This window comes from Protopterus annectens, chromosome 10.part0 (genome assembly GCF_019279795.1).
Source record: "Protopterus annectens isolate FY-2018-M chromosome 10.part0, PAN1.0, whole genome shotgun sequence".
Lineage (NCBI taxonomy): Eukaryota > Metazoa > Chordata > Ceratodontiformes > Protopteridae > Protopterus > Protopterus annectens.
Window position 1 is genome coordinate 1,135,831,314 of NC_056744.1, and position 21,325 is coordinate 1,135,852,638.

The following is a 21,325-nucleotide window of genomic DNA, read 5'->3' on the forward strand; positions in this document are numbered from 1 at the left end:
CAATACCCTGATGCCTTTGATGTTAACTCAGAACAACTACAGCATCATGCATCCAAACCTAAAAACGTTGCAACTGACTGCATGGCACATCACATAGCAGCAACTATTCCAGATCTCTCCCAAAGGGTTAAAGACATTATCCTTGAAGCCCGCAGACCTTCAACAAGAAGGAACTATGCAGGGAAATGGAAAAGGTTTGTCATTTGGAGTGCTGAAAGAGGAAAGGATGTGTCGAATATAGATATTGCTAACATTCTGGAGTACTTGGCAGAGCTTCTACATACAGGCCTGTCCTATTCCTCCATCAAGATACATGCATCAGCTATTTCAGCAGAATACAGCTTTGATCCACCTGTCTTCTCGCATCCTGTACTCAGGCAGTTCCTCAGAGGGATCAAGAATGTAAAACCTCCTAGGAAACCACCACTACCAGCTTGGGATTTGAACTTTGTGCTAGAAAAGTTGACACTCGCACCTTTTGAACCAGCAGCAACAGCAGACCTACAGCATCTATCATGGAAAACTGCTTTCCTACTGGCAATAACCTCAGCAAGGAGGGTTTCTGAACTTCAGGCCCTAATGGCAGTACAACCCTTCCTAATCTTCCACCAAGATAGAGTGTCCATGAGGACTAATCCTACATTTATGCCTAAGGTGGTATCCAGAGTGTCCTTAAACCAGGCAATCCACCTACCTACCTTCTTCCCCAACCCACAAAACAGAGGGAAAGAATGCTGCATACCTTGGATGTACACAGACAGCTACGCTACTACCTGGACAGAACAAAAGTAACAGAAAAACTGACCAGCTTTTTGTAGCCTATGCAACAGGAAGGGGAAAGGAAAAGCAATTTCCAAACAGACAATCTCCAAATGGATAGGAAATTGCATACGATTCTGTTACTCCTTCCATGGAAAACCAATTCCACAGAACATACGGCCTCATTCTACAAGAGCAACAGCCACTACCACAGCCTTCTTACGAGGAGTGGCAACCAAGGACATTATTGAGGCGGCTACTTGGACCTCCGTGCATACATTTGCCAAGCATTATAATTTACCTCTGTATTCCAGATCCCGAGCAGGGTTTGCCACTGCTGTACTGCAAGGGATCCTAACCACACCATAATCTATTCTTCCTCCTCCCCTAGTTGGCTATGGTATTCTACCCAGTTGTTATGACTGAAGATGCATCCATGAAGGACATAGTACAGTTTTGTACCTACCATAAATGTAGATGTCCGAACTGGATAGCATCTGCAGTCAGGATTACCCTCCCTCCTTCCCCTCTGTGGTACTCCTAGGGTATTTACCCTCCTAATAGCTAGCTGGTGGGGGGGGGAGTCTCTTGTATATATGTGCATACATGCTTATTTTTTGTGTTTGCCTTCTATCCTTTTGGAAACATTGGCATTTTTACCCAAAATTTAGCCTTCCAAGAGGGCAACTGGCATCTGGGGCAAGAAACACTGAGGAAAATGGCGTCGGCTGATGCCTTTATACCCGAAGACCAGCAGAGATGGCGTCGGGTGAAGTGCGACATCAGCCGAAGCCGGACCCAGACTTTGGAATCCGGCCGACCGAAGGGCTGCCTGACGACAGGACAACCCAGTTGTTATGACTGCAGATGCTATCCAGTTCGGACATCTACATTTATGGTAGGTACAAAACTGTACTTTCTTTGCTCTGAAACCCCCCCACAGGCGCACTGGCCCATGCTTGACCTCCTAATCTTCTTTATGCTTATCCCCCTTTACCTCTCTTGACAAGACTTCTCCAAAAGACTCACCGGTCGGGGAGCAGAGTCATCCTCATTGCCCCATTCTGGCCTCGCCAAATCTGGTTTCCCTGTCTTTGGTCTCATCTGGTAGTTCCTCCTTGGATCTTGGATCAGATACCGGATCTCATTTCACACCCCTCGAGGGTCCCTCATCCAGACCTGGGCAGTCTGCAGCTGGCTGCTCCAGTTCCCTTGATTGCTAGGACTCCTAGTCTGTCTTCCCTGGTCAAGACTATTCTGGTGGCAGCTCATAAATTGTCTACCAGAAAAATATACCATAGCAAATGGAAGCGTTTTTCTATCTGGGCTTCTCAGAGGGATTTGGATCCTTTCACAACTCCTGTTCCAGCGGTCCTTGAGTTCTTGGCATACATTTTCCGGCAGGGTACCAGCTCATCTACAGTGATAGTTCAACTGGCAGCCATTTCCAATTTCCATGTAGGTGAGAACATGGCTTCTTTAGCTTCCTCCAGACTGTGCAAAACCTTTATTAAAAGTACCTTTCTTTTAAGGCCCCCTGTTAAAGATCCTACCCCTCCTTGGGATCTTACACTAATTTTGCAAGTTTTGGTTGCTCCGACTAATTTTGCAAGTTTTGGTTGCTCCGCCCCTTTGAGCCTGCTGCTTCTGTGGACTTAAAATTTTTATCCTGGAAGACAGCTTTTCTAGTGGCTATTACCTCGGCTAGGAGAGTGTCAAAACTCCAGGCATTATCTGTCAAACCTCCGTATATGATTTTTCATAAAGACAGGGTTTCTGCCTAAAGTGGCCTCAGAAACAAATAACTATCAATCAATCAATTTACCTGTTTTCTTTTCATATTTTCAGAACAGGGGTGAATATAAATTGCATTTGTTAGATGTGCATAGACAGCTACATTTCTGCTTACACAGGACTAAAGCCTCTCACAAGTCTGACCAGTTGTTTGTGTCCTTTGCTATGCCCTTTCTGGACAAACCAGTTTCTAAGGTAACTATTGCTAGATGGATTTCCCTGTGTATCCTTCAGGTTTACAAAGACAAAGGTATGCCCCTTCTAGGTAGGATAAATGCCTATTCTACCAGGTCCATGGCTACGTCGGCTGCCTTTTGGTCTAGAATGTCTTTGGACGATATTTGTTTGGTGGCTACTTGATCCTCATCTCACAGCTTCATTTCTCATAAATTGGACATGGTTTCGCGGGGGAGAACATCCTTTGGCTCCGTGGTGCTCTGAAATATTCTTCCATGAGGGCCACCCAAGGTTTTTGGTAGCTGGGGACTCTGTCCCACAGGTTAATGATCAAATTAAGTCAACTACTTCAGATAAAGAAGTTATGTACTCACCGTAACGTTCCATCTGAGTAGTTAGACTTCATTTGTAATCAACCATCTCTCCCTCCTTCCCCCAGACCTTCTCTTTATGCTTCTGCATTGGCAGATAGGAGAGTGCGCCTTTGCGTCTCTTCTCCTTTTTCTTGGTTAGTGAAGGTTATTGGATCAGGTTCATGTGAGGGGTATAGCAACCTCGATCTGAGGGAAGGAAGGAGATGGAGTGGTATTATGGGTAAGGGGAAGAGCGTGGAGCTCAGATCAGATGCTGGTGAAACTGCTGTCTCGGATCCGGTCCGGATTCGACACCCCACAGGCTGATGACAAATGAAGTCTAACTACTCAGATGGAACGTTATGGTGAGTACATGACTACTTTTTTATTCATCATGCTTACTGTGCACATGTCTGGGTACTGCATACAGTATAGCAGTGGTCATGTACTTACCATCAGAAGCCCCTCCAGTATTTCACCATGTTGGAAAGTGGCTCTCAGAGCACTTTCCTTCCAAATTGCTGCATCATGCACACTACCAAGGTTGTGTTACCATGATATTGCTCTTGAGACCTTCTGCAGAGCATATTACCTAACAGTTGAATGATGGCCACCCCTTTGTATTGATGTACCTGCTGGCATTAAGTAATGCTGGGGCTTTGATTGGGACATTGATACAGTCAATTTAATCAAGGGCACAAGGGAAGTTGGCAGTGGCATAGAACTGCTATATAAAAGTTTTCAGCTCCATGGCTGTTGAAAAGTGGATGCATTCATCCACTTTCGTGCACTTTACTGCTAGGAATTGTGCTAGAATGCCACTGGCAGCTGTCTGGCACACTGCTGTGGTACCACCTATATGCCACTAAAATGTCCCAGAAGCCAATATACCCAGACTTCAGACACCCTTGTACTTGTTTCTACCAGTACTGAGTTACCAGTCAGAGTGTACATGAGAAGTGCACTCATCCCTGCACACAACCTGCACCAGCTGTCTATCTAATTTGTATCTGTCTATTATTTCCTGTTCAGAGGGCTGGCTAAACTGTAGCCTGTCTTGGCACCTTACTGGCTGCTTTCTCGGATGCATTTTCAGATTGTCTTCTGTTATGGTTTGTAGTACCCTAGCCTGCACTAATTCATGAAATGCATCTTGTGTTTTTTTTTTGTTATGTTTTGTGGAATCCGCAGGATTGCTTAGGAATTAATAGAATATATATTAGTGTTAAGGGTAAGAACAAATGGCTTTCACTGGGTGCTTGCATGATATTGTTGGCACACTAGTCTGTTGCATTTTATATGCATTGGGCGCATTCATGTTTTTGAGTCTATTGGATGTATATGGAGTCTGCAATTATCCTACACTGAATACATTATTACTTGTTGCTGTTTTACCATCCATTATGGAATATTGTTTGCTGCTGGTGCATTTACATCATCCTTCAACATGCTGCCCTGTTTACAACTATCTTGTGGAATCCATCCCTATATTTCACAGGTATATGTCTAATTGTAAGCTTTGTAACACATCCAATAACTGTTTCAGATCATGCACTGATAAAATCTAAAGATGCAGTCTGTTAAATAGAGGAATTTAATATTAAAGAGAGGAATTTAATGGATAGTGGAAATGATTTGAGAGTTATTAGGGAAGATAGACATTTTTCAGAACGGATAATTAGTGAGTGGGTAAAATGAAAATGGAGTTTATAAACATTATAGAAATTAAGAGAGAAAAATATAGGGAAAAGTAACAGATATTATTCAGAAAAGTTGGCAAAGGTTAAAGTATTATAGAATAAGGAGAATCTTGGCTAGTATGCATGAATTTAGAGAGGTTGCTGTTAAGCAACTATTTTTGATAACTCCATAGCACAAAAACATTTAGTACAATGATTTATGCAACATAAAGTATAAAGGGCTGTTGCCAGACTTGGGGAGCCTATAACAAGAAAAAATAGCCAGAGATCTTATAGTGAAATTCATAACATTTTTATGAAAATTTATATAAAGCGGGGGATGTGGAAACCAAAAAAAGGTACAAGTGGAATTATGTATGAAGACTTAATTATGCTAAGGTTAGTGGCAGATGAGGCTCAAAAATTAATAGCTAATATAGGAAGGGATGAGATAAAAATGATGATGTATAATCAATCAACAAGGAAGTCTGCAGGACTACACTGTATTCCTTTGGAAGTTGAGAGGAAAGAAAGTGATAAAGATCTGGAAAGATTTATTTAACTGTAGTTTAAAAGAGGGTGGAAAGTACCAGCATCTTGAAAGAAAGCTGTTTACTGTATTACTCACAAGAGGGTAAAAACATTGATTCAGACTCCGCTTTATAAAGTCCCGTTTTACTTTTAAACCATGATTATAAAGTGCTTACGTCAATACTAGCTAAGAGAATGGAAATAGTGTTACTGGAATTGTTAGATTTGGAATATTGTGGTTTGGTGGAGGGGAGGTAAACATTTGACAACATTAATAAAGCAATGATGGTCCAGGGGGATGCAGAGTGTAAAAAAAAAAAACGCCGTTGTTGGTGGACCTTGATGCTGAGAAGGCATTCAGTAGAGTCAGCTACGGTATTTTAAGTAAGGCTATGACAGAATTTGCATTCCCTGATAAGAGTAGTAGGGTTGATTTAAGAGGCTATATGAAGAGTCATAGGCAATAATTAATGTGAGAGTGTTTTTGTCTGACAAACTGTGTTTTGAACAGAGGAACCAGGAAGGGGTGTTCTGTTTCCTCTCTGTTATTTGCTTTATTTTTAGAGTCACTGGCAAAGAAAATAAGAGACTCACAAATTCAAGAATATAATTGGTATGGTAATCAAAAAAGTTAGTTGTATTTGCAGACAATATTTTTAAACACTTAATAAATTATCACTTAAGGTATAGGCACACATACAGTAATAGAAAAAAAAACAAACCATATTAACATGTTATATTCATACATTATACAGTATATATGTATATGTGTGTGTATAACCGTTATTAACGCCAACATTACATATATTGCTGAATTCCTGCTTTCCCTTAAACTTCACTCCTCCTCCTGAATTTTACTCTGTACATATTCCCATCAATTCAGTTTATTTCTATGTAATGTGCTTCACATATGGCTCTTTTAGCCCCTTTAAAATATTCAGTGCATCAAAGTTGGTTTGACCTTTTTATTTTCCATTTTCTAGTATTTGCTTTTCTGTCATCCGGTATCATTAAATTTAATAATGCCTTACAGACAATATTATTTTGTGTTTGATAAAGCCATGAAAGGCCAATTTTGTATTGTAACATTCTGAGACAATTCCAAATTTTTTCAGGATTTAAAATAAATGCAGGTAAAACAAAGGTTTTAATAGTAAACTATGTACCCACACATGAATTGGTTCAAAATTACCCATATTTAGGTGTCTGGGTGTATGTGTATTATGGTAAATAAAGATATGTGGGAAGAGATTAAACTAAATATTATACAAAAAATAATCTGAATAATATGAAAAACTGTGTGTGAAATATCGAGCGATACAGCTGGACTCAAAGTTTCTGGTTAAATCTAAGGAACTTAAACAGGTTCCCAAGGGTCTCCGTCTATGGAAAAGACCTATGGGAATTGACGAGGGATCGACAGCGTTTTTTGAGCTGGTGGACTTATTCAATAAAACAGGAATGGACATGCTAGATATTATTATAAGAAACAATGAAAACAAATTGAGTGATTTGAAGGAAGAAATTGGGCAGCTCTATGTAAGTATTACTACAAATTTGCTGTTTGAACAGTATAAAATCAATTTTGATAGAGCTATTAAGAATATAGAAGCTTTTGTCCTGAAGAATTCGGAGACAAAAGAGAAAAAGCTTAAAAGAGACACTGTGGACTATAATAATAAATGTGCATACCCCCCTGGATCTAAACAAAGGGTATTTGAGACTGAGCATACAATTGTGAGTGATGAGTTTGAAGCTAATGATGAAAATCATGTTAATGAATATGTTAATAGTCTAAATGGTTTTTTAGACATGGAGCATCTGCCTCGAAGATCGGAGAGGCTCCGCAACAGGGAAATGAGTGTGGGGGAGGCACAGGAGAATGGCAGACGGAATGGAAGAATCAACAGGAGGGGGAGGTATTGATACGGGGGGAGAGTTTTGTGGATGAAACAATAAATTGTAATGTAATTTTATGTAGGGAAAATGTTTATGATTCTAGTAATAATGTTGTGTTAGATGTTGATGGAAGTTTTGACAATATTGGTGATGCAAGCTTGACACACAATGACATTAATGTGGTGGCTGTACATTGTGGTTTGATGGAAACAGAAATGAATGTATACGAAAATGTTGTAGATGAAGGTTGCATTGTGCATACAAACTATGAGAAATGTGGATCTACTAGTACTGAGGGCATTAATTTTAAAGTGCACAGGAAAAAAGATTATTGTATTTACAACTATACAGATTTAACCATTAGCGATGAACATTTTGAAATATTCTCAAAGGGAGTAAAATTTGTTCCTATGTTTAAGCTTGATATAGCTAAAACCCTGTTGGAGTTAAAATTATTTACTAGACAAATGCATTTAAAAATGTTTTTCTCTGGGGGGGGTAGAGACAGTGAACAAATTAATGTGAATATTTCTGCACCAGTCAACCCCTTTAAGAGGAAAAGTGCATTTATGCCCCCGCCCCATCCGGAAATTGTAGGGTTTGAAAGATTAGTTGAAACCCAGCTAAGGGAGAGGCTGAATAACTTTCAAGTTTTTGAAGATAATTTATCAACACAGGAAAGGGATTTGTTAGACTCCCTTAAGAAATCAGGGATCTACAGATATATGAAGCCGGACAAGGGAGGTGGGACAGTGATCATGACAAAAACAGATTATATTTCTGAGATATCTGCGCTTTTAAACAGAGATGAAACATATGTGGTTGTGTCAAGAAGTGAAATAAATAGAGCATATTCGAAAATTGATGTTTTTCTTTATGATGCTCTATTTCAGGGGACTATAAATGAAATAGAATATGACTATTGGTTAAATTTTCAAAAATTCCGACGCTGTTCGGTATTCCGAAGGTGCATAAAGGGGCTGATAGATTGGAATTTAGGCCCATTGTGTCTGCCAGAGGATCTAAAACGGAGACCCTTGCAGCGTATATTGATATTTCACTTAAACCAATGTTTAACGCTGTTGAGTATGTGATTAAGGATTCATGGCACTGTTTAAGAAGGTTCAAGGAGGTAGGTAAAGTTGACTGTGAGTTTGGGTTTCTCACAATTGATGTTGTGAACCTTTTTTCAGTTATCCCACAACAGGAAGGTTTGGAAATGTTTCATGGAGCAATGGTTAAGAGTGGTTTATTTAATGGACAAAAAGTTAATTTTTTGTTGGACTTAATGGAAGTGATATTGAAAAATAATTTTTTAATATTTGAAGGTGACCTTTTCCAACAGGTATTAGGAGTCGCCATGGGGGCAAAATGTGCCCCCGTGTTTGCGAATGCTGTGCTTTTGACCTGGGAGAGAGAATATATTTTTGCCTCTAATAAATATTCTGAGAAGATACTGATGTATAACAGATTCCTAGACGATATACTGATTCTATGGAAAGGAGATCAAGAATCAGTAAGTGAATTTATTGATTATTTGGGTAAAACAACTAATTTTTTGAAATTTACATCCAAATGGCATAAGGAATGTATTAATTATTTGGATGTCATGATATGTAAAAGTGAGGGGGGTTTCACCAGTAATATTTACAGAAAAGAGAACTATTCCAACTCTCTGTTACACTTTAAGAGCTGTCACCCTTTTCACCAGCGTAAGGGTTTGATTAAGGCTCAAATGGTTAGAACCTCTAGATTGGTAAGCCAGGAGACAGTATTTAAGGAGGAATTGTTTAAATTGGTGGGTATGTTTCTTGACCGTGGTTACCCTCTGAAACTTTTACTTAGTGTGAAAAAAGAAGTACTTAGAGAAAGAGGAGGTAAATATGCCCCGATAATATTGGGGGGGGGTGACTGTAAGTGACAAGCATGGATTTGAAGAAATAGATCGAGCAGAGAGTGTTCGGTTAGTGGTGAAATACAACTATTTGACACCTGAGGTTATAGAAACAGTGAAGGGGGCATGGAATCTCTTTCTTAGTGATGATGTTAAATTGATTTTGGGTAAAGGACCAAATGTGGTATATAGTAGGGGAAATAATCTAAAAGGAATTTTGGAGAAGAAAACTACAAGAAATTATAGGTCCAAAATGAAGAAATGTGGGTTTTGTAGGTGGTGTAGGTATGTGAACGAAGGTTCATATGTGTGTGTTGGAGGATACAAATACACCATACCATGCCCCGGGCAATGTAATTGTTGTAGTAAAAATCTTGTGTATTTAGCATCCTGCTCCTCTTGTGATGCCTACTATGTAGGCAAAACTATTAGGAGACTTAGGGATAGGATTGCTGAACACGTGAGGTCGATTAGGAAGAAAGACATGCACAATGCCATGCACAATGCACTTTATTTGCACAGTACAAAATGTACAGAATTTAAAAAGTTTTTATTTTTTGTCATTGGGCGTGTGATGGATTTTGGAGAAGGCGGAGATGTGGTCAATATGGTGGGTGCATTGGAGACAGAATGGCAAATCAGACTAGATGCCTGTAGACCCCCAGGTTTGAATGACCACATCTCTTTAAAACCAATGTTAAATCTTAGATCTCAACAGATTTAATATGACATATGATGTAATTTAGAGACAATTTTATATTTATTAGTGAAGTGAATGTGTGTTTTTTATATAATATTTATTAATTGTATTTATTTGTGAATCATACAATATATGTATATTTATTATATATATATATATATATATATATATATATATATATATAAAAAAATTTTAACAAATTACTATTTAGGTCAGGTTGGAATAACATTGTAGATAGGATTTTTGAACATGACATTTGCATATTGTTTTATATATTAATTGTATAGCAATATAAATAAGTAGTGATTTGGTTTTTTAAATTTATTTAGGTAAGATAAAATGGGATTATGTATTTATTTATTAAGTAGATGTGGGTAGGTGGTACTTGTTTCATCCAATGGTATGAGTTGACACTGTATTTAAAAGGTTTATGTTGATTTTATTGAATGACTCTGATGAAGCCGAGCTGTTTGGCGAAAGCTTATATGTGCTTAGTCTATGTGTACTTCAATAAATTTTCTTGGTGATTTGCCTGCTCTCCGGACAATTTTTGGACTTTGTGGTGCTTTCTACGAGGTATAGAGGTCAGCCTGGGGGAAGGCATGGGCATTGCCTATTGATAAGAAGGTATTCCTTTACTAGTTGTTTAAATTTAGTGACAGAATTTGCTTAGGTAATATCAGGGGGGGCAGTGTGTTCCAGATTCTGCTTATGTAGTTAGGAAATAGGGAGCCTCCTGCTGAGTTGTTGGATCTGGTGATTTTGATTAAGGTCCTGCTACTAGAGCGTAGTTGTCTTGCATGTATTATAAGTAAATTAGATAGAGTTGGCCCCCCCACACCCCCCTACTTAAATATACCAACTCCGAGACTGCATTACAGTGCCGAAAATGGCAAAGTAACGAAGCGGCCAAGCAAATTCTTTACCAGGGAAAGAATTCGCTTAAAAGCCGCTTTGATATTTTGCCATTTCAGTCTTTTAAGTTCGACCAAAACACATGCGAAAGAATGCATCTTCGGTCTTCTAATAGGAACTCTAGCAGAGCACCTCATTAACCCTTTTTAAGCGCGACCTGGATAACTGGATGGGAAACAGAAAATACACCCCTGGGATTCCACCTGTGTCCCTGCTGGACAGGGGCATCGAGTGCTGACTTGTCGGAACATGGGCTAAATTCTTGACTAGGCTTCTAAGGGCCTCAGGGCCAATAGCCTAGTAACTTCCTATGATCCTGTGATGCAGTGGGAGGAGGGGTGGAGTGTGGGAATTAAGGAGGGAGTATGATTTTGGATGCAGTGCCTGTAGGAGAATAATAACTTTACAGGATATTGTAGTCATAAAGTAGCAGAAAGTATTAAAAGAACTAGGCCAACATGGTGGGAAGGAGCAAAATAAAAGGAATCTGTGGGAATAATACATGTAGAGTAATGTTCAAGAGGAGAAATGAGGTTTAAGGGAAATCAGGAACTGAGCAATTTATGTAATAATGTGAATGTTAAAAAGAAGTCACATATATATATATATATATATATATATATATATATATATATAAGTATGTACACACACACATAAAATGCATGAAAATGAAAAATATTTGCTATGGTTTGTTTTCCATTATGGATGATGTACCTATGTCATTATCTGTAATGTAAGAATTTAATAAAGGCATTAAAAAAAATTGCACTGTCTTTGGTAGTTCCATTTTCCTTGAGGCAGAGTAGTCTGAAAGTTGATATGTATAAGTAGCAAGGGGTGTAGGATTCAAAGTGGCTTTTCTTTGTGGGTGGTTACTTTCAGATGAGGTATGGATTTGAGTGTTTCCAAGGCCTTGTGAAATGAGCACAAAATTGCCATACTTTTACTAGGAAGCCTTGCTGAGTAATATGTTTAAATATTGCTCTTCAGTAATTAATTATTAGTCATCCAATGTTGTAGTAACTACCTCTCTCTTAGTTCTAAAAGCTTTAAAAAAATCTGTTAGAATGTCAATTGACTAGGATCTAACACTAGCCACTCTGTCCTCAGAAAAGATAGTATCTACATATTGCACTTTTTCCCTTCCTTGTCTCATGTAAATGAAAACAAAAAAGCTTTGTTGCTACTTTTCAGGTCTTCAGATAACCTTTCTCTGTACTGTTGCTGATCAATTTCAATAGCCAGTTTAATACTTTATATCTAATTGTTTAAATCTTTTTATTACTTGTTTTCACTTCTTAAATGCTTGATTTATTTTCCTAATCAAGAACCCAAATACTGCTTAGTAGCTTTTCTTACTTAAAGGGAATACATTTTTAAAAGACAAAATCTTATTTTTTTTTTAAATATGCTACAGTGTGTATACATTCATGTCTTTAAAGACGGTGTTGCATAATGGACTTTCCAAATGCCTCTTTATTTATTTGTGTTTATTTATTGTGTTTCTTGATTGGGGATGTCTTGACTGGGCACAGAGTCTCCTTTTCAGCAGAGGCCTGGGGAGAAAAACTCCAAATGCTACTCAATGCTAGAAGTCTAAACCTCAAAATGCACTCATTTGAGGCACTCCTTAAAATGGAGAACATCAACATCTGTGCAGTGACAGAGACCTGGTTCAAGGCTCCAGAGAGCACCCCTGCATTACCAGGCTATAATTCATACTACACTTTTCGGCCACCTAACCTGGACCGAAACACTAAAGGCGGAGGCATCTCCATACTCATTAAGGATATCCACACCTCCAGGCTAGTTGCTCAGCATAATGCATCCGAGATTATCCAAGTGCAACTAACTCTGGGCAATCCAAATTGTAGCTTGCTACAGATCCCCCACCATGCCCCAGGATTCCCACTCCTCATTTCTTGATACACTGGAAAATATTAGGGTGCAACCTAACACCCTAATAATGGACAATTTTAACTACCCCACCATTAACTGGGAAAAACTGGAAGAATTCAAAGTTCCTGTAATCATGGCTGGACAGGTAAAAAAAAACACTCTCCAAAGCCAAGAACACAGTATCCATGGGACCTGACAACATCCCAGGCTGAGTTCTACACGAACTACAGAATGAACTGGCACCCCACCTAAGTACCATGTTAAATCATAGCCTCACCTCAGGCTTTGTGCCCACTGAATGGCGCACAGCAACGGTTATCCCACTCCACAAAGGGGGGAGCCACCACGGTCCCTGGGAACTACCGCCCCATTAGCCTGACGAGCCTGGTCTGCAAGACGATGGAACGTATCATCATGGAACATATACACAATGACATTGGTAATCTCCAAACTCTGGACCCTACCCAGTTCGGGTTTGTAAAAGGCAGATCATGTCTCCTAAACATGATAGACTTTTTTGAAGCAGTCACCAAAGCCGTAGATGAGGGTAAGGTGGTTCACACAAGCCTATCTAGATCTCGCCAAGGCTTTCAACACCATCACCAACTGTGGAATTATAGATAAACACACTAAACTAGGTATAAATCCCTATGTCACAAGATGGGTTGCCAACTGGCTCACTGACAGAACCCACACTGTGAAAGTAGCAGACTCTAAATCCAACTTCAGACCAGTGACAAATGAAGTACCACAGGGTTCAGTTTTGGGTCCTCTCCTGTTTGGTATCTACTTCTCTGAAGTACAGGCTAACACAGAAGGTCTTTGGCTAACAAAGTTTGCAGATGACTGCAAACTAGGAGCCATAATCAATACTCCTAATGATGTGGACATCCTACAAAAGGGCCTCGCTGAGACAGATGCCTGATGTCAAAGCCATGGCCTCAAGCTCAATGCCAAAACGTGCATTGTCATCCCTTTTGGTAAAAACTCTGTACCCATGAGCTACCACATAGGTGGTAGTCTACTTAACACCGAAAGTGTGATGAGACCTTGGGAAACAGGTGGACAGTAGTCTCTCCTTTGATGATCTCATCGCCACAGTAGTCAGGAAATCCTTCTACGTGGCACACCTCATCACAAAAGGTTTCTCATCCAGGAAAAAAAGAGGTCATTGTTCCCCTCTACTCATCACTCATTAGACCCATTATAGAGTACAGCACCCCTTTTGGTATGTACCTCACAAGACACCTACAACAGCTGGAAAGGCTGCAGAAATACTTCACAAAGAGGATTACTGGCCTCAAGCAGATGCCCTACGCAGACCATCTCAAAAAACTCCAGCTTTACTCCGTCGCATATCGCCTACTCAGAGGCGATCTGTGCCTAACATACAAAGCTATGTCAAATCCAGTGCTGTTGTACATACTCCACTTAAAGAAATCCCAATCCCTCTCAGCTACACGCTCTAGGGACCTAAACCTTGTCACCACAATAAACAGAACATGCTGGAGGGATATATTCCTGTCCCAGAGACTTCCCATACTCTGGAACAAACTACCTGTCTATATCAAACAAAGCTCCTCATTAGCACTCTTCAAGAAAAATCTTGATGATTGGATGGGAGATGGGAAATTCACCCCAGGGATCACTTCTGTGGCTCTGCTCGACAAGGGCACAGGAAAATACTTTTCTTGGGTGGCGAAAGCCAGGGTATCATTTTGCTAGGCTTATGTAGGCTCTAGGGCCAGTAGCCTAATACCTACCTATGAACTTAAGAAATTATGCATATTAAAGATTATTCATAGTGCAGAAAAAAGCAGTATTTTTACAAGTGTGTGTATACTTCAGTGAATAAAGACATTTTGTAAATGTTAGTGCATTGCGCAGAAAATTTATTCTGTAGCATTTTCATTTTGTAAAAGTTTGTACATTGTATACAAAAATGTCATTCAATAGTATTTTGAAAACATCTGCTTAGTAATGGAGTCATTGCAGATGAAGCACAAATACAGATCATTGTTTTTAGCAAAGGGAGATGATGAGCATTAATTCATTTTATAGCTATACATTTCAGTGGACCAGTAGCATTGTGTACTTCAGTAAGCAGTTTCATAATAAAGACATAAACTAGACAAAGTTGCATAAAAGCATCCTTTTATGCTTTAGACTTTTTTGCTAGTTTTAGCAGCTGCTGTAGTAAACTGAGAACTGAAGGAGAAGGACTAGAAGTGATTGAAAGCTTGAAGGAGGAGATTGAGGGTTAGTCCATAATTTGTATGTACTTAACATGGCCAGTTATGAACAAGTCATTTTTGACCTCAGATGCTAATTTCTGTTGTTATAACTAAATGATCACTTCCAGTTAAAGGAAGTGAAAGCTCATAGCATAGTTAGCAGTTTAATCAGGGATATATAATTTGGCTAGTATATTGCCTTTCTTAGCTGACTTAGTAATAATTTGTCTCAAATTATTTGCTTACAAGAACTGAATAAAAAGAAAAAGCCTGTTCTGTTAGTGTAGAGTGATGGAATCCTGGTTGTGACCCAGGTGAGAATAACATGATTAATGATTTAGGTGCCTGTTGGAGGGAGAAATTATGAGGCGTGGCCTGAACACCCTTCAGGGGCAGAGGGTTGTGAGTGATGTGCCGGTGGGGGAGGGGATAATTTGTTGAAGCTCAGGTAGTGAGCGACATGTGGAACAGTTGTACTGAATGTGCAGTATGGCCAGGGAATTAAACCATCCTATGGCATATGGCATGACTCATAGCCTACCCAGCCATCATGAGAAGGGTAGGGTCTGACTCATCTAGTAAGCCTGCTTCTGCTAGAAGAAGTGACAACTTTCAGGCTTGTCTACCTACCTTTCACAGAGATTCATCATTTCCAGAGAAGTGGGGACTCTGGATGCCTAGAGAGGAGTAGTACCCATAAAATGCCCATGGACTGAGATGGGAAGGAGCTTAGGGAATCATTCTGCACTGTGGGAATGAATACATAAGCAACTGCATGCACAGAACTAGAAAAACAATTAACTGAGTAAATAAAGATAAGCTTCAATGAACTTGATCTATCAATTTCACTCCACTGATATAAGAGAGATTGCGGTTCCCCATTATTATTATGTGTGTAAATTGAACGAATACATGAAATATACTGTTTTTTTCACATTTTTTTATCCCTTAGTGGTCTAGAAATTTCTACTGTTAGTATAAATGTATTTACATTACACCTAAACACCAATAGATTAGTATTGTCTTTAATCTTTGGTAAGATGCCACCTCTGATTTCAGGATATTCCTTCCTGTTTGAATAATAAGTGTTACAACTTTAAAAAGTAGGTGTCCAGTCTTCATTCTTCATCCATGTTTTTGTAATTACCACTAGGTCAGCATTGTATGATTTTAGTAATTCCCTTACCAGCAGCACATTATTGTTAATACTTTGAGCATTAGTTAGTAAAGTTAAGTTCACTATTATCTAACTGTATGATCTTCACAGTGTTTTGACATGCAAAATCTTCCTGTTCATTTAATAAATTCAGAAATTATAAGAATTTTTTCTCCTATTTTACTAAGAGACAAGTTGTCTTTTGCTAAAAGATGACCTCTGCTAAGGTTTTTGTTGTATATGCATTTATCATTCCAACGTTATGATTTCCGTGCTAATATTTTGATCCTTTGGGTAAAATGCAGAAATAAATGGATTTATTTCCTTTTCAAGTGTGAATCCTAATAAAGTAATAATTCCCTTAACTACTTTCTAAAGAAGTTCTGTTTTCCCATTTTTATAAACTAGATGGATTATTATGCGTGTTTCTAGACGTCTGACTGTTCCTTCTTTGATATCAACAACTGATAACTGTGTAATGTGTTCTATGCAGATTATTAAATTTAGATATCTGTACCTCAAAGTAACAAGTTTCACAGAATCAGGATATCTTTATATTTTACAACTGTCTGAAAAATGGCTTTCAGCTTATTAAAAAAATGCATTACATCATTAATTAATAAAAAGCTAACTCTCTTTCCTTTCCCATCTACATTCTCAATAAAGTTGTCAGGTTGCAGAGCTTCATCTGTAAGTATATCAATCTGTTTTTTTTTTGTTTTGTTTTCTTTTAACTGTGAGGGTGTTCATTCCTTTTCTTATTACTTTTCATATTTATTTTCATTTTACCACCTATAGTACTTTTAATATGGTTTTCTGCCAGTGACTTCTGTTTAGTTATCTTTGGCCTCATCACTTTTACTCCCTTTCACAGTCATTATCACTGTTGTCTAATCCCACACTTACTTCTTGTACCTTGTAATCCGTATACTCCCTCTGTCATCGTAATATATTGAAAACAAACATTGTCATCACTTTTGACAGTGTCTTTGTCAATTTGTAATATTTGCTTCTTCTCTTGGCTGTTTTACTTAGTCTTCTTGCTTTATATTCAGCTGTTTTGCTGTTACTTTTTATTTTTCCTATTGTAATGTGCACAGTTTGATTTTATGTTACCCTCTGAAGTTACTTTATTGCTCAATTGTATATCTACAAAAAATGCTGTTGGATTACTAATTATAGAGTTACAATTTTTTCTGTAACACTAACAATACCATCTTTTGTGTTGAACTATATGAACTGATAGATTCTAATTCCTCTAGACAGGCCTGGGTAAGGTCTGTCACTACCTTAAGAGAAGATTGTCATTTGCTTTACTAGCAGTGTTAAAATGATGCCAAGAAATTTGTCAAACTACAGTTTTAGCATTTTTGGCTTCCCTTTAAGATGTATTTTTAGTCAATCTTGCAAAGCGAAAGTATTGAAATCTTCCACATTTTGATGCTAAAAATGTAAGTGTTTAGGTGTGGTATAATAACTCAAGAACTGTTAATACCTGTTTATCACAGAGAAAGAGGGTGTAATTGACCCAGTACTATAAAACAGAAATGTCAGCATTTCTCTTGGGAAGAATAACTAGCAAATACTGTAGAGCCTTGGTCAACTAAGAATGTGGCTAGCTAAATAAACTAATATACAGTATACTCCATTTAGAAAGACAGATTGTTAAGTCTTATAGAAAGAGTGTAAATGTGTGAATAAATTTGAGCACAATACTTCCAGAATACATATGAAATGACTAAATTGTCATTAAAAACAAGAAATAATAGAAGCAAAGTAGTAAGTAAATATCTGATATCTGCACGTGAGAATAGTGTTGAATCTACAAACTTCACAGGTTGGCACATGATTGTTTGAGGCTACTACTGTAGTAAACATAGACCACAGTTTTAATAAATCAAAATAATAGGAGTATGTTCATGGATACTTCAGTGTGACAGTAGTATGACCGTGTAGATCTTAAGTAATCCAGACTGCGTATATTAGCAAGTTTTAACATGTAAAAAACTGTAGTGTTGTAATGAAGTACTAATGACAACATAGAAAGTGTGTGGTGTGTAGCTGTAGCATCAGTGTAAATGATTGCAGCTAAATCCCTGTGTTAATGACAGTGAACCACAGAAATATGTTAGGGGTAGCATTAGTTACTGTGCATCTGCAAGAAGCTTGTATAACTGCTAGAAGCCATAGTGATCTGCGTTTTAGCTCTGGGAGGTGTCATCTGACTGCAGTTAAAATTTCATGGACTTCGCGATGTTGACACTGTGGGCCAGTACTGTATGAATTGGGATACCATGCAAGATGATATGGATAAGTCAAAACAAAGTAAAAACAAACCGCAGGTCTGCAGAGACTCTGACTGTAAGCTCCTGGATCAATCAAATGTACTTTGAAACAAAATAAAGTACTCCTAAAACATTTTATAATGAACGCTTTCGTTTTTATTAGTAAAAACTTCTTCAGATAAGTTCATCAACATTTTAAAGCTGCTTATATAACCTGTTCTTGTCACATGACCTCAAGCCTTCTGACCTCGCACAACATATTTAAAGTGACAACACCTTAGTTACATGCAAAAACAATATTAAATGGAAAACACGCTTAAAAGCTTAAAAAAAGTTTTTTGTGTGTAAAATGATCTTAAATCTTAAAAATATCCCTTGTATAAATATCCCCCAGCATGACATAAATTTATAACACATATTATAACATATCCACAATGGTCATCTTTGCAATGCTTTTATTTTTAGTAAACAGGTTATGGAAGTTTGTTCATTTAGGCCTGGCCAAAGTCCATTTGCCAGTAAAATTCTCTTTTCTCAAATAATAGTGGCCAGGGCCCTCCCCGTTTATTGTTACTAACTTTCTGTAAAATGACTAACTTAAATGATGTTCAGGGTGAGCTTTAGATTTAACCAGTGCTATTTTCATTTTTTTCTTTTTAAATCGTACATACATACGGTCTTTTAATTTCCACTCAGTCCTTCCTATGTAGCATCCTAAACATTCTTTGCATAAAGCAATATAGACAACTCCCTGTGTCTTGACAGTTTAGCATACCGTGAATATAATAAAATACATAATCTTTTATGTTAAAATGATTGCGTTCTAGTATGTATTTGCAAGAAGAACATCGTCCACATTTACTCATTCTGTTGGGCCTGTTACTATTCTGTCTAGCATCAAAGTCTTCAACAGTGTTCTTTAAATTGTGACCCTTTTTATATACTATATGTGGTTTGGGTCCAATTTTTCTAGGAATTCACTGTTCTCTCCCAGAATCTGCCAGTTCTTTTCAGTGATGTTTTTTTAATGATGTAACTATCAGTACTGAAAACTGTTATAAAAGAGTTCATAAAGTTTTGGCCCTCAGAATCGTTCAAAGCTGGAATATCACCTTTATGTTTTATTCATCTCCACTTGTGTCTACCTGTATTACGTTTCCCCCAGTATCCAATAATGGGACACAATTTATTTTCTCTGTTAATAACCTCATACATTAAATTGTCAATAAACCCATTGGTGTATTCCTTGGCCAAAAGCATACTTTTAATCTTTATGAATTCGTCTAAAAATTTGTCAAGAGGATTTCATGCAAGAAGTCCTCAAACAGATGTCCCTTTACAACTGCCAGTTTCTGTGTATGAGTGTGTGAACTGCTAATAATGCAGGTATGCAGTAGAATGTGTGGGCTTTCTGTATATGTTAGAAGTGAAACAACCACTTGTAATGTCTTTTGTGAGCCAGATGTCCAAGTATCAGATGTTGGTGTCATTATTCTCATATGTAAAGCTCTGGAAATTTGTGTTTATATTGATAAATTCAATGAACTCTGAAATTTTCTCTGTTGTCACCCCAAACAATAAAAATATCATCCAAAAAAATGGGTGTAGAACATGCATGACTTAAAGTATACAGAGGAGAAAAGGATTTTTTTTTCTCCCATTGAATCATGCATATATTTGGAAACAATCTACCACATGCAGAACCCGTTGCCACCCCCGTGTGTTTTATGTAGTGTTCACATTGAACATAAAAAAATTATTTTTCAGTACAATTTCTAACAAGGTCTCATAGATATTAATTTTGTCCTGGGAAATTCCTTTGTCAAACAGAAATTCCATAAACCATTCTAATATATTGTTTGGGAAAGATGTGTAGAAATCCTTCACATCAGTTGTTAAAAATGTGTGTTTCTGTTAAATATTATTTTATTAATTTTACCTAGAAAATACCAGGAATTCTTGCAAATGTGGCCCTCATTTGCAGTCGGTGCTTTTAATTTAATATCTAAAAACTTAGCACAAGGGTGTGTGATTAAGCCCCTTGTCGGATATTATTTTTCCTAAGTCATTTATTTTATGTTCAGTGTCAACCACATATGCAGACCCATCGGAGTCATGAAACCTCTTTCCTAGAGTATATCAAGGTATGTGTGGCTTTGTGTGTACTAGCTACAGGGTTCTTTCATTGACCAACTGAGGACACAGTGGGGGTACCTCGGGTATCTTTGTCAGAGCACTCCATCAGTTTCTCGATGCTGTGTTGCTGCATGTAAGGAAACATATGTGGTTCCTGTATACCACAGTGGAGAAAGACAAAACCATGAGGGACTTCTATGATATAACCCATTTTTCTGAGGTACTGGGGGCCTTAATTAGACTGAATCCATAATAGAAATAAAGGCCCCACCTGGGGAACTGGCAAGAAGGTATGTGAACTACAAAAGGTATCTCTCCATTAATTGCAGGTGGTCTGAAATCCACATGGTATCATCTACAGGGAGTCTGCAGGCCACTTCCATGTATGGCATACCACTGACTTGTACAAACGGTTTGTGAAGAGTGACTTTCCCCAGGAGTCATCTTATTGCTGATGCTGAATATGTCCTGGAACCATTGCTGAAGACAGAAATCCCCAGAATAAAGACCAAGGGTAAAGTTACATCCTCTCACAAATAAGGATCATTGCGGAACATGTGTTTGGGCAGCTGAAGGAATCCTTTTGCTGTCGTGGTTACCTGCAGTATAATCTTGGCATGTGTGCAGAATAATTTTCCATATGTGCAATGATACACAGTATCATACGTAGTAGGCAGGTGAAGCAGGGAGGGCATTTGTGAGAGAAGTAGTCCCCAGCACACCAGGAAGTGGAAACTGAGCCAGATGAGGAATCATTGGGGGAGACATTAGCAGGGTTGGAACATGCCAGATTGAGGAGGGCACAGTATGCAGTGACACTAACAAACAGTGACTTGCACATAGCCATGGCCTATGGTAAAGGACATACACTACAGTAAAAATGATGCATGCAAACCCAACAGCAAGCTGTGCTT

General features: G+C 38.2%; 1 protein-coding gene across 3 annotated transcripts in view; it reads left to right on the forward strand.

The window, feature by feature from the left end:
- The window catches only part of MIGA1 (mitoguardin 1), a 1,154,615-nt gene that overhangs the window by 529,456 nt on the left and 603,834 nt on the right, over positions 1-21,325 (forward strand). For 2 of the 3 annotated variants that reach the window (XM_044085862.1, XM_044085860.1), the window contains exon 7: positions 16,657-16,680. The exons of the other annotated variant lie outside the window; for it this stretch is intronic. In XM_044085862.1, the coding sequence (XP_043941797.1) occupies positions 16,657-16,680 (24 nt within the window). The remainder of the gene's footprint in view (positions 1-16,656; positions 16,681-21,325) is intronic. 3 annotated transcript variants of the gene reach the window in all.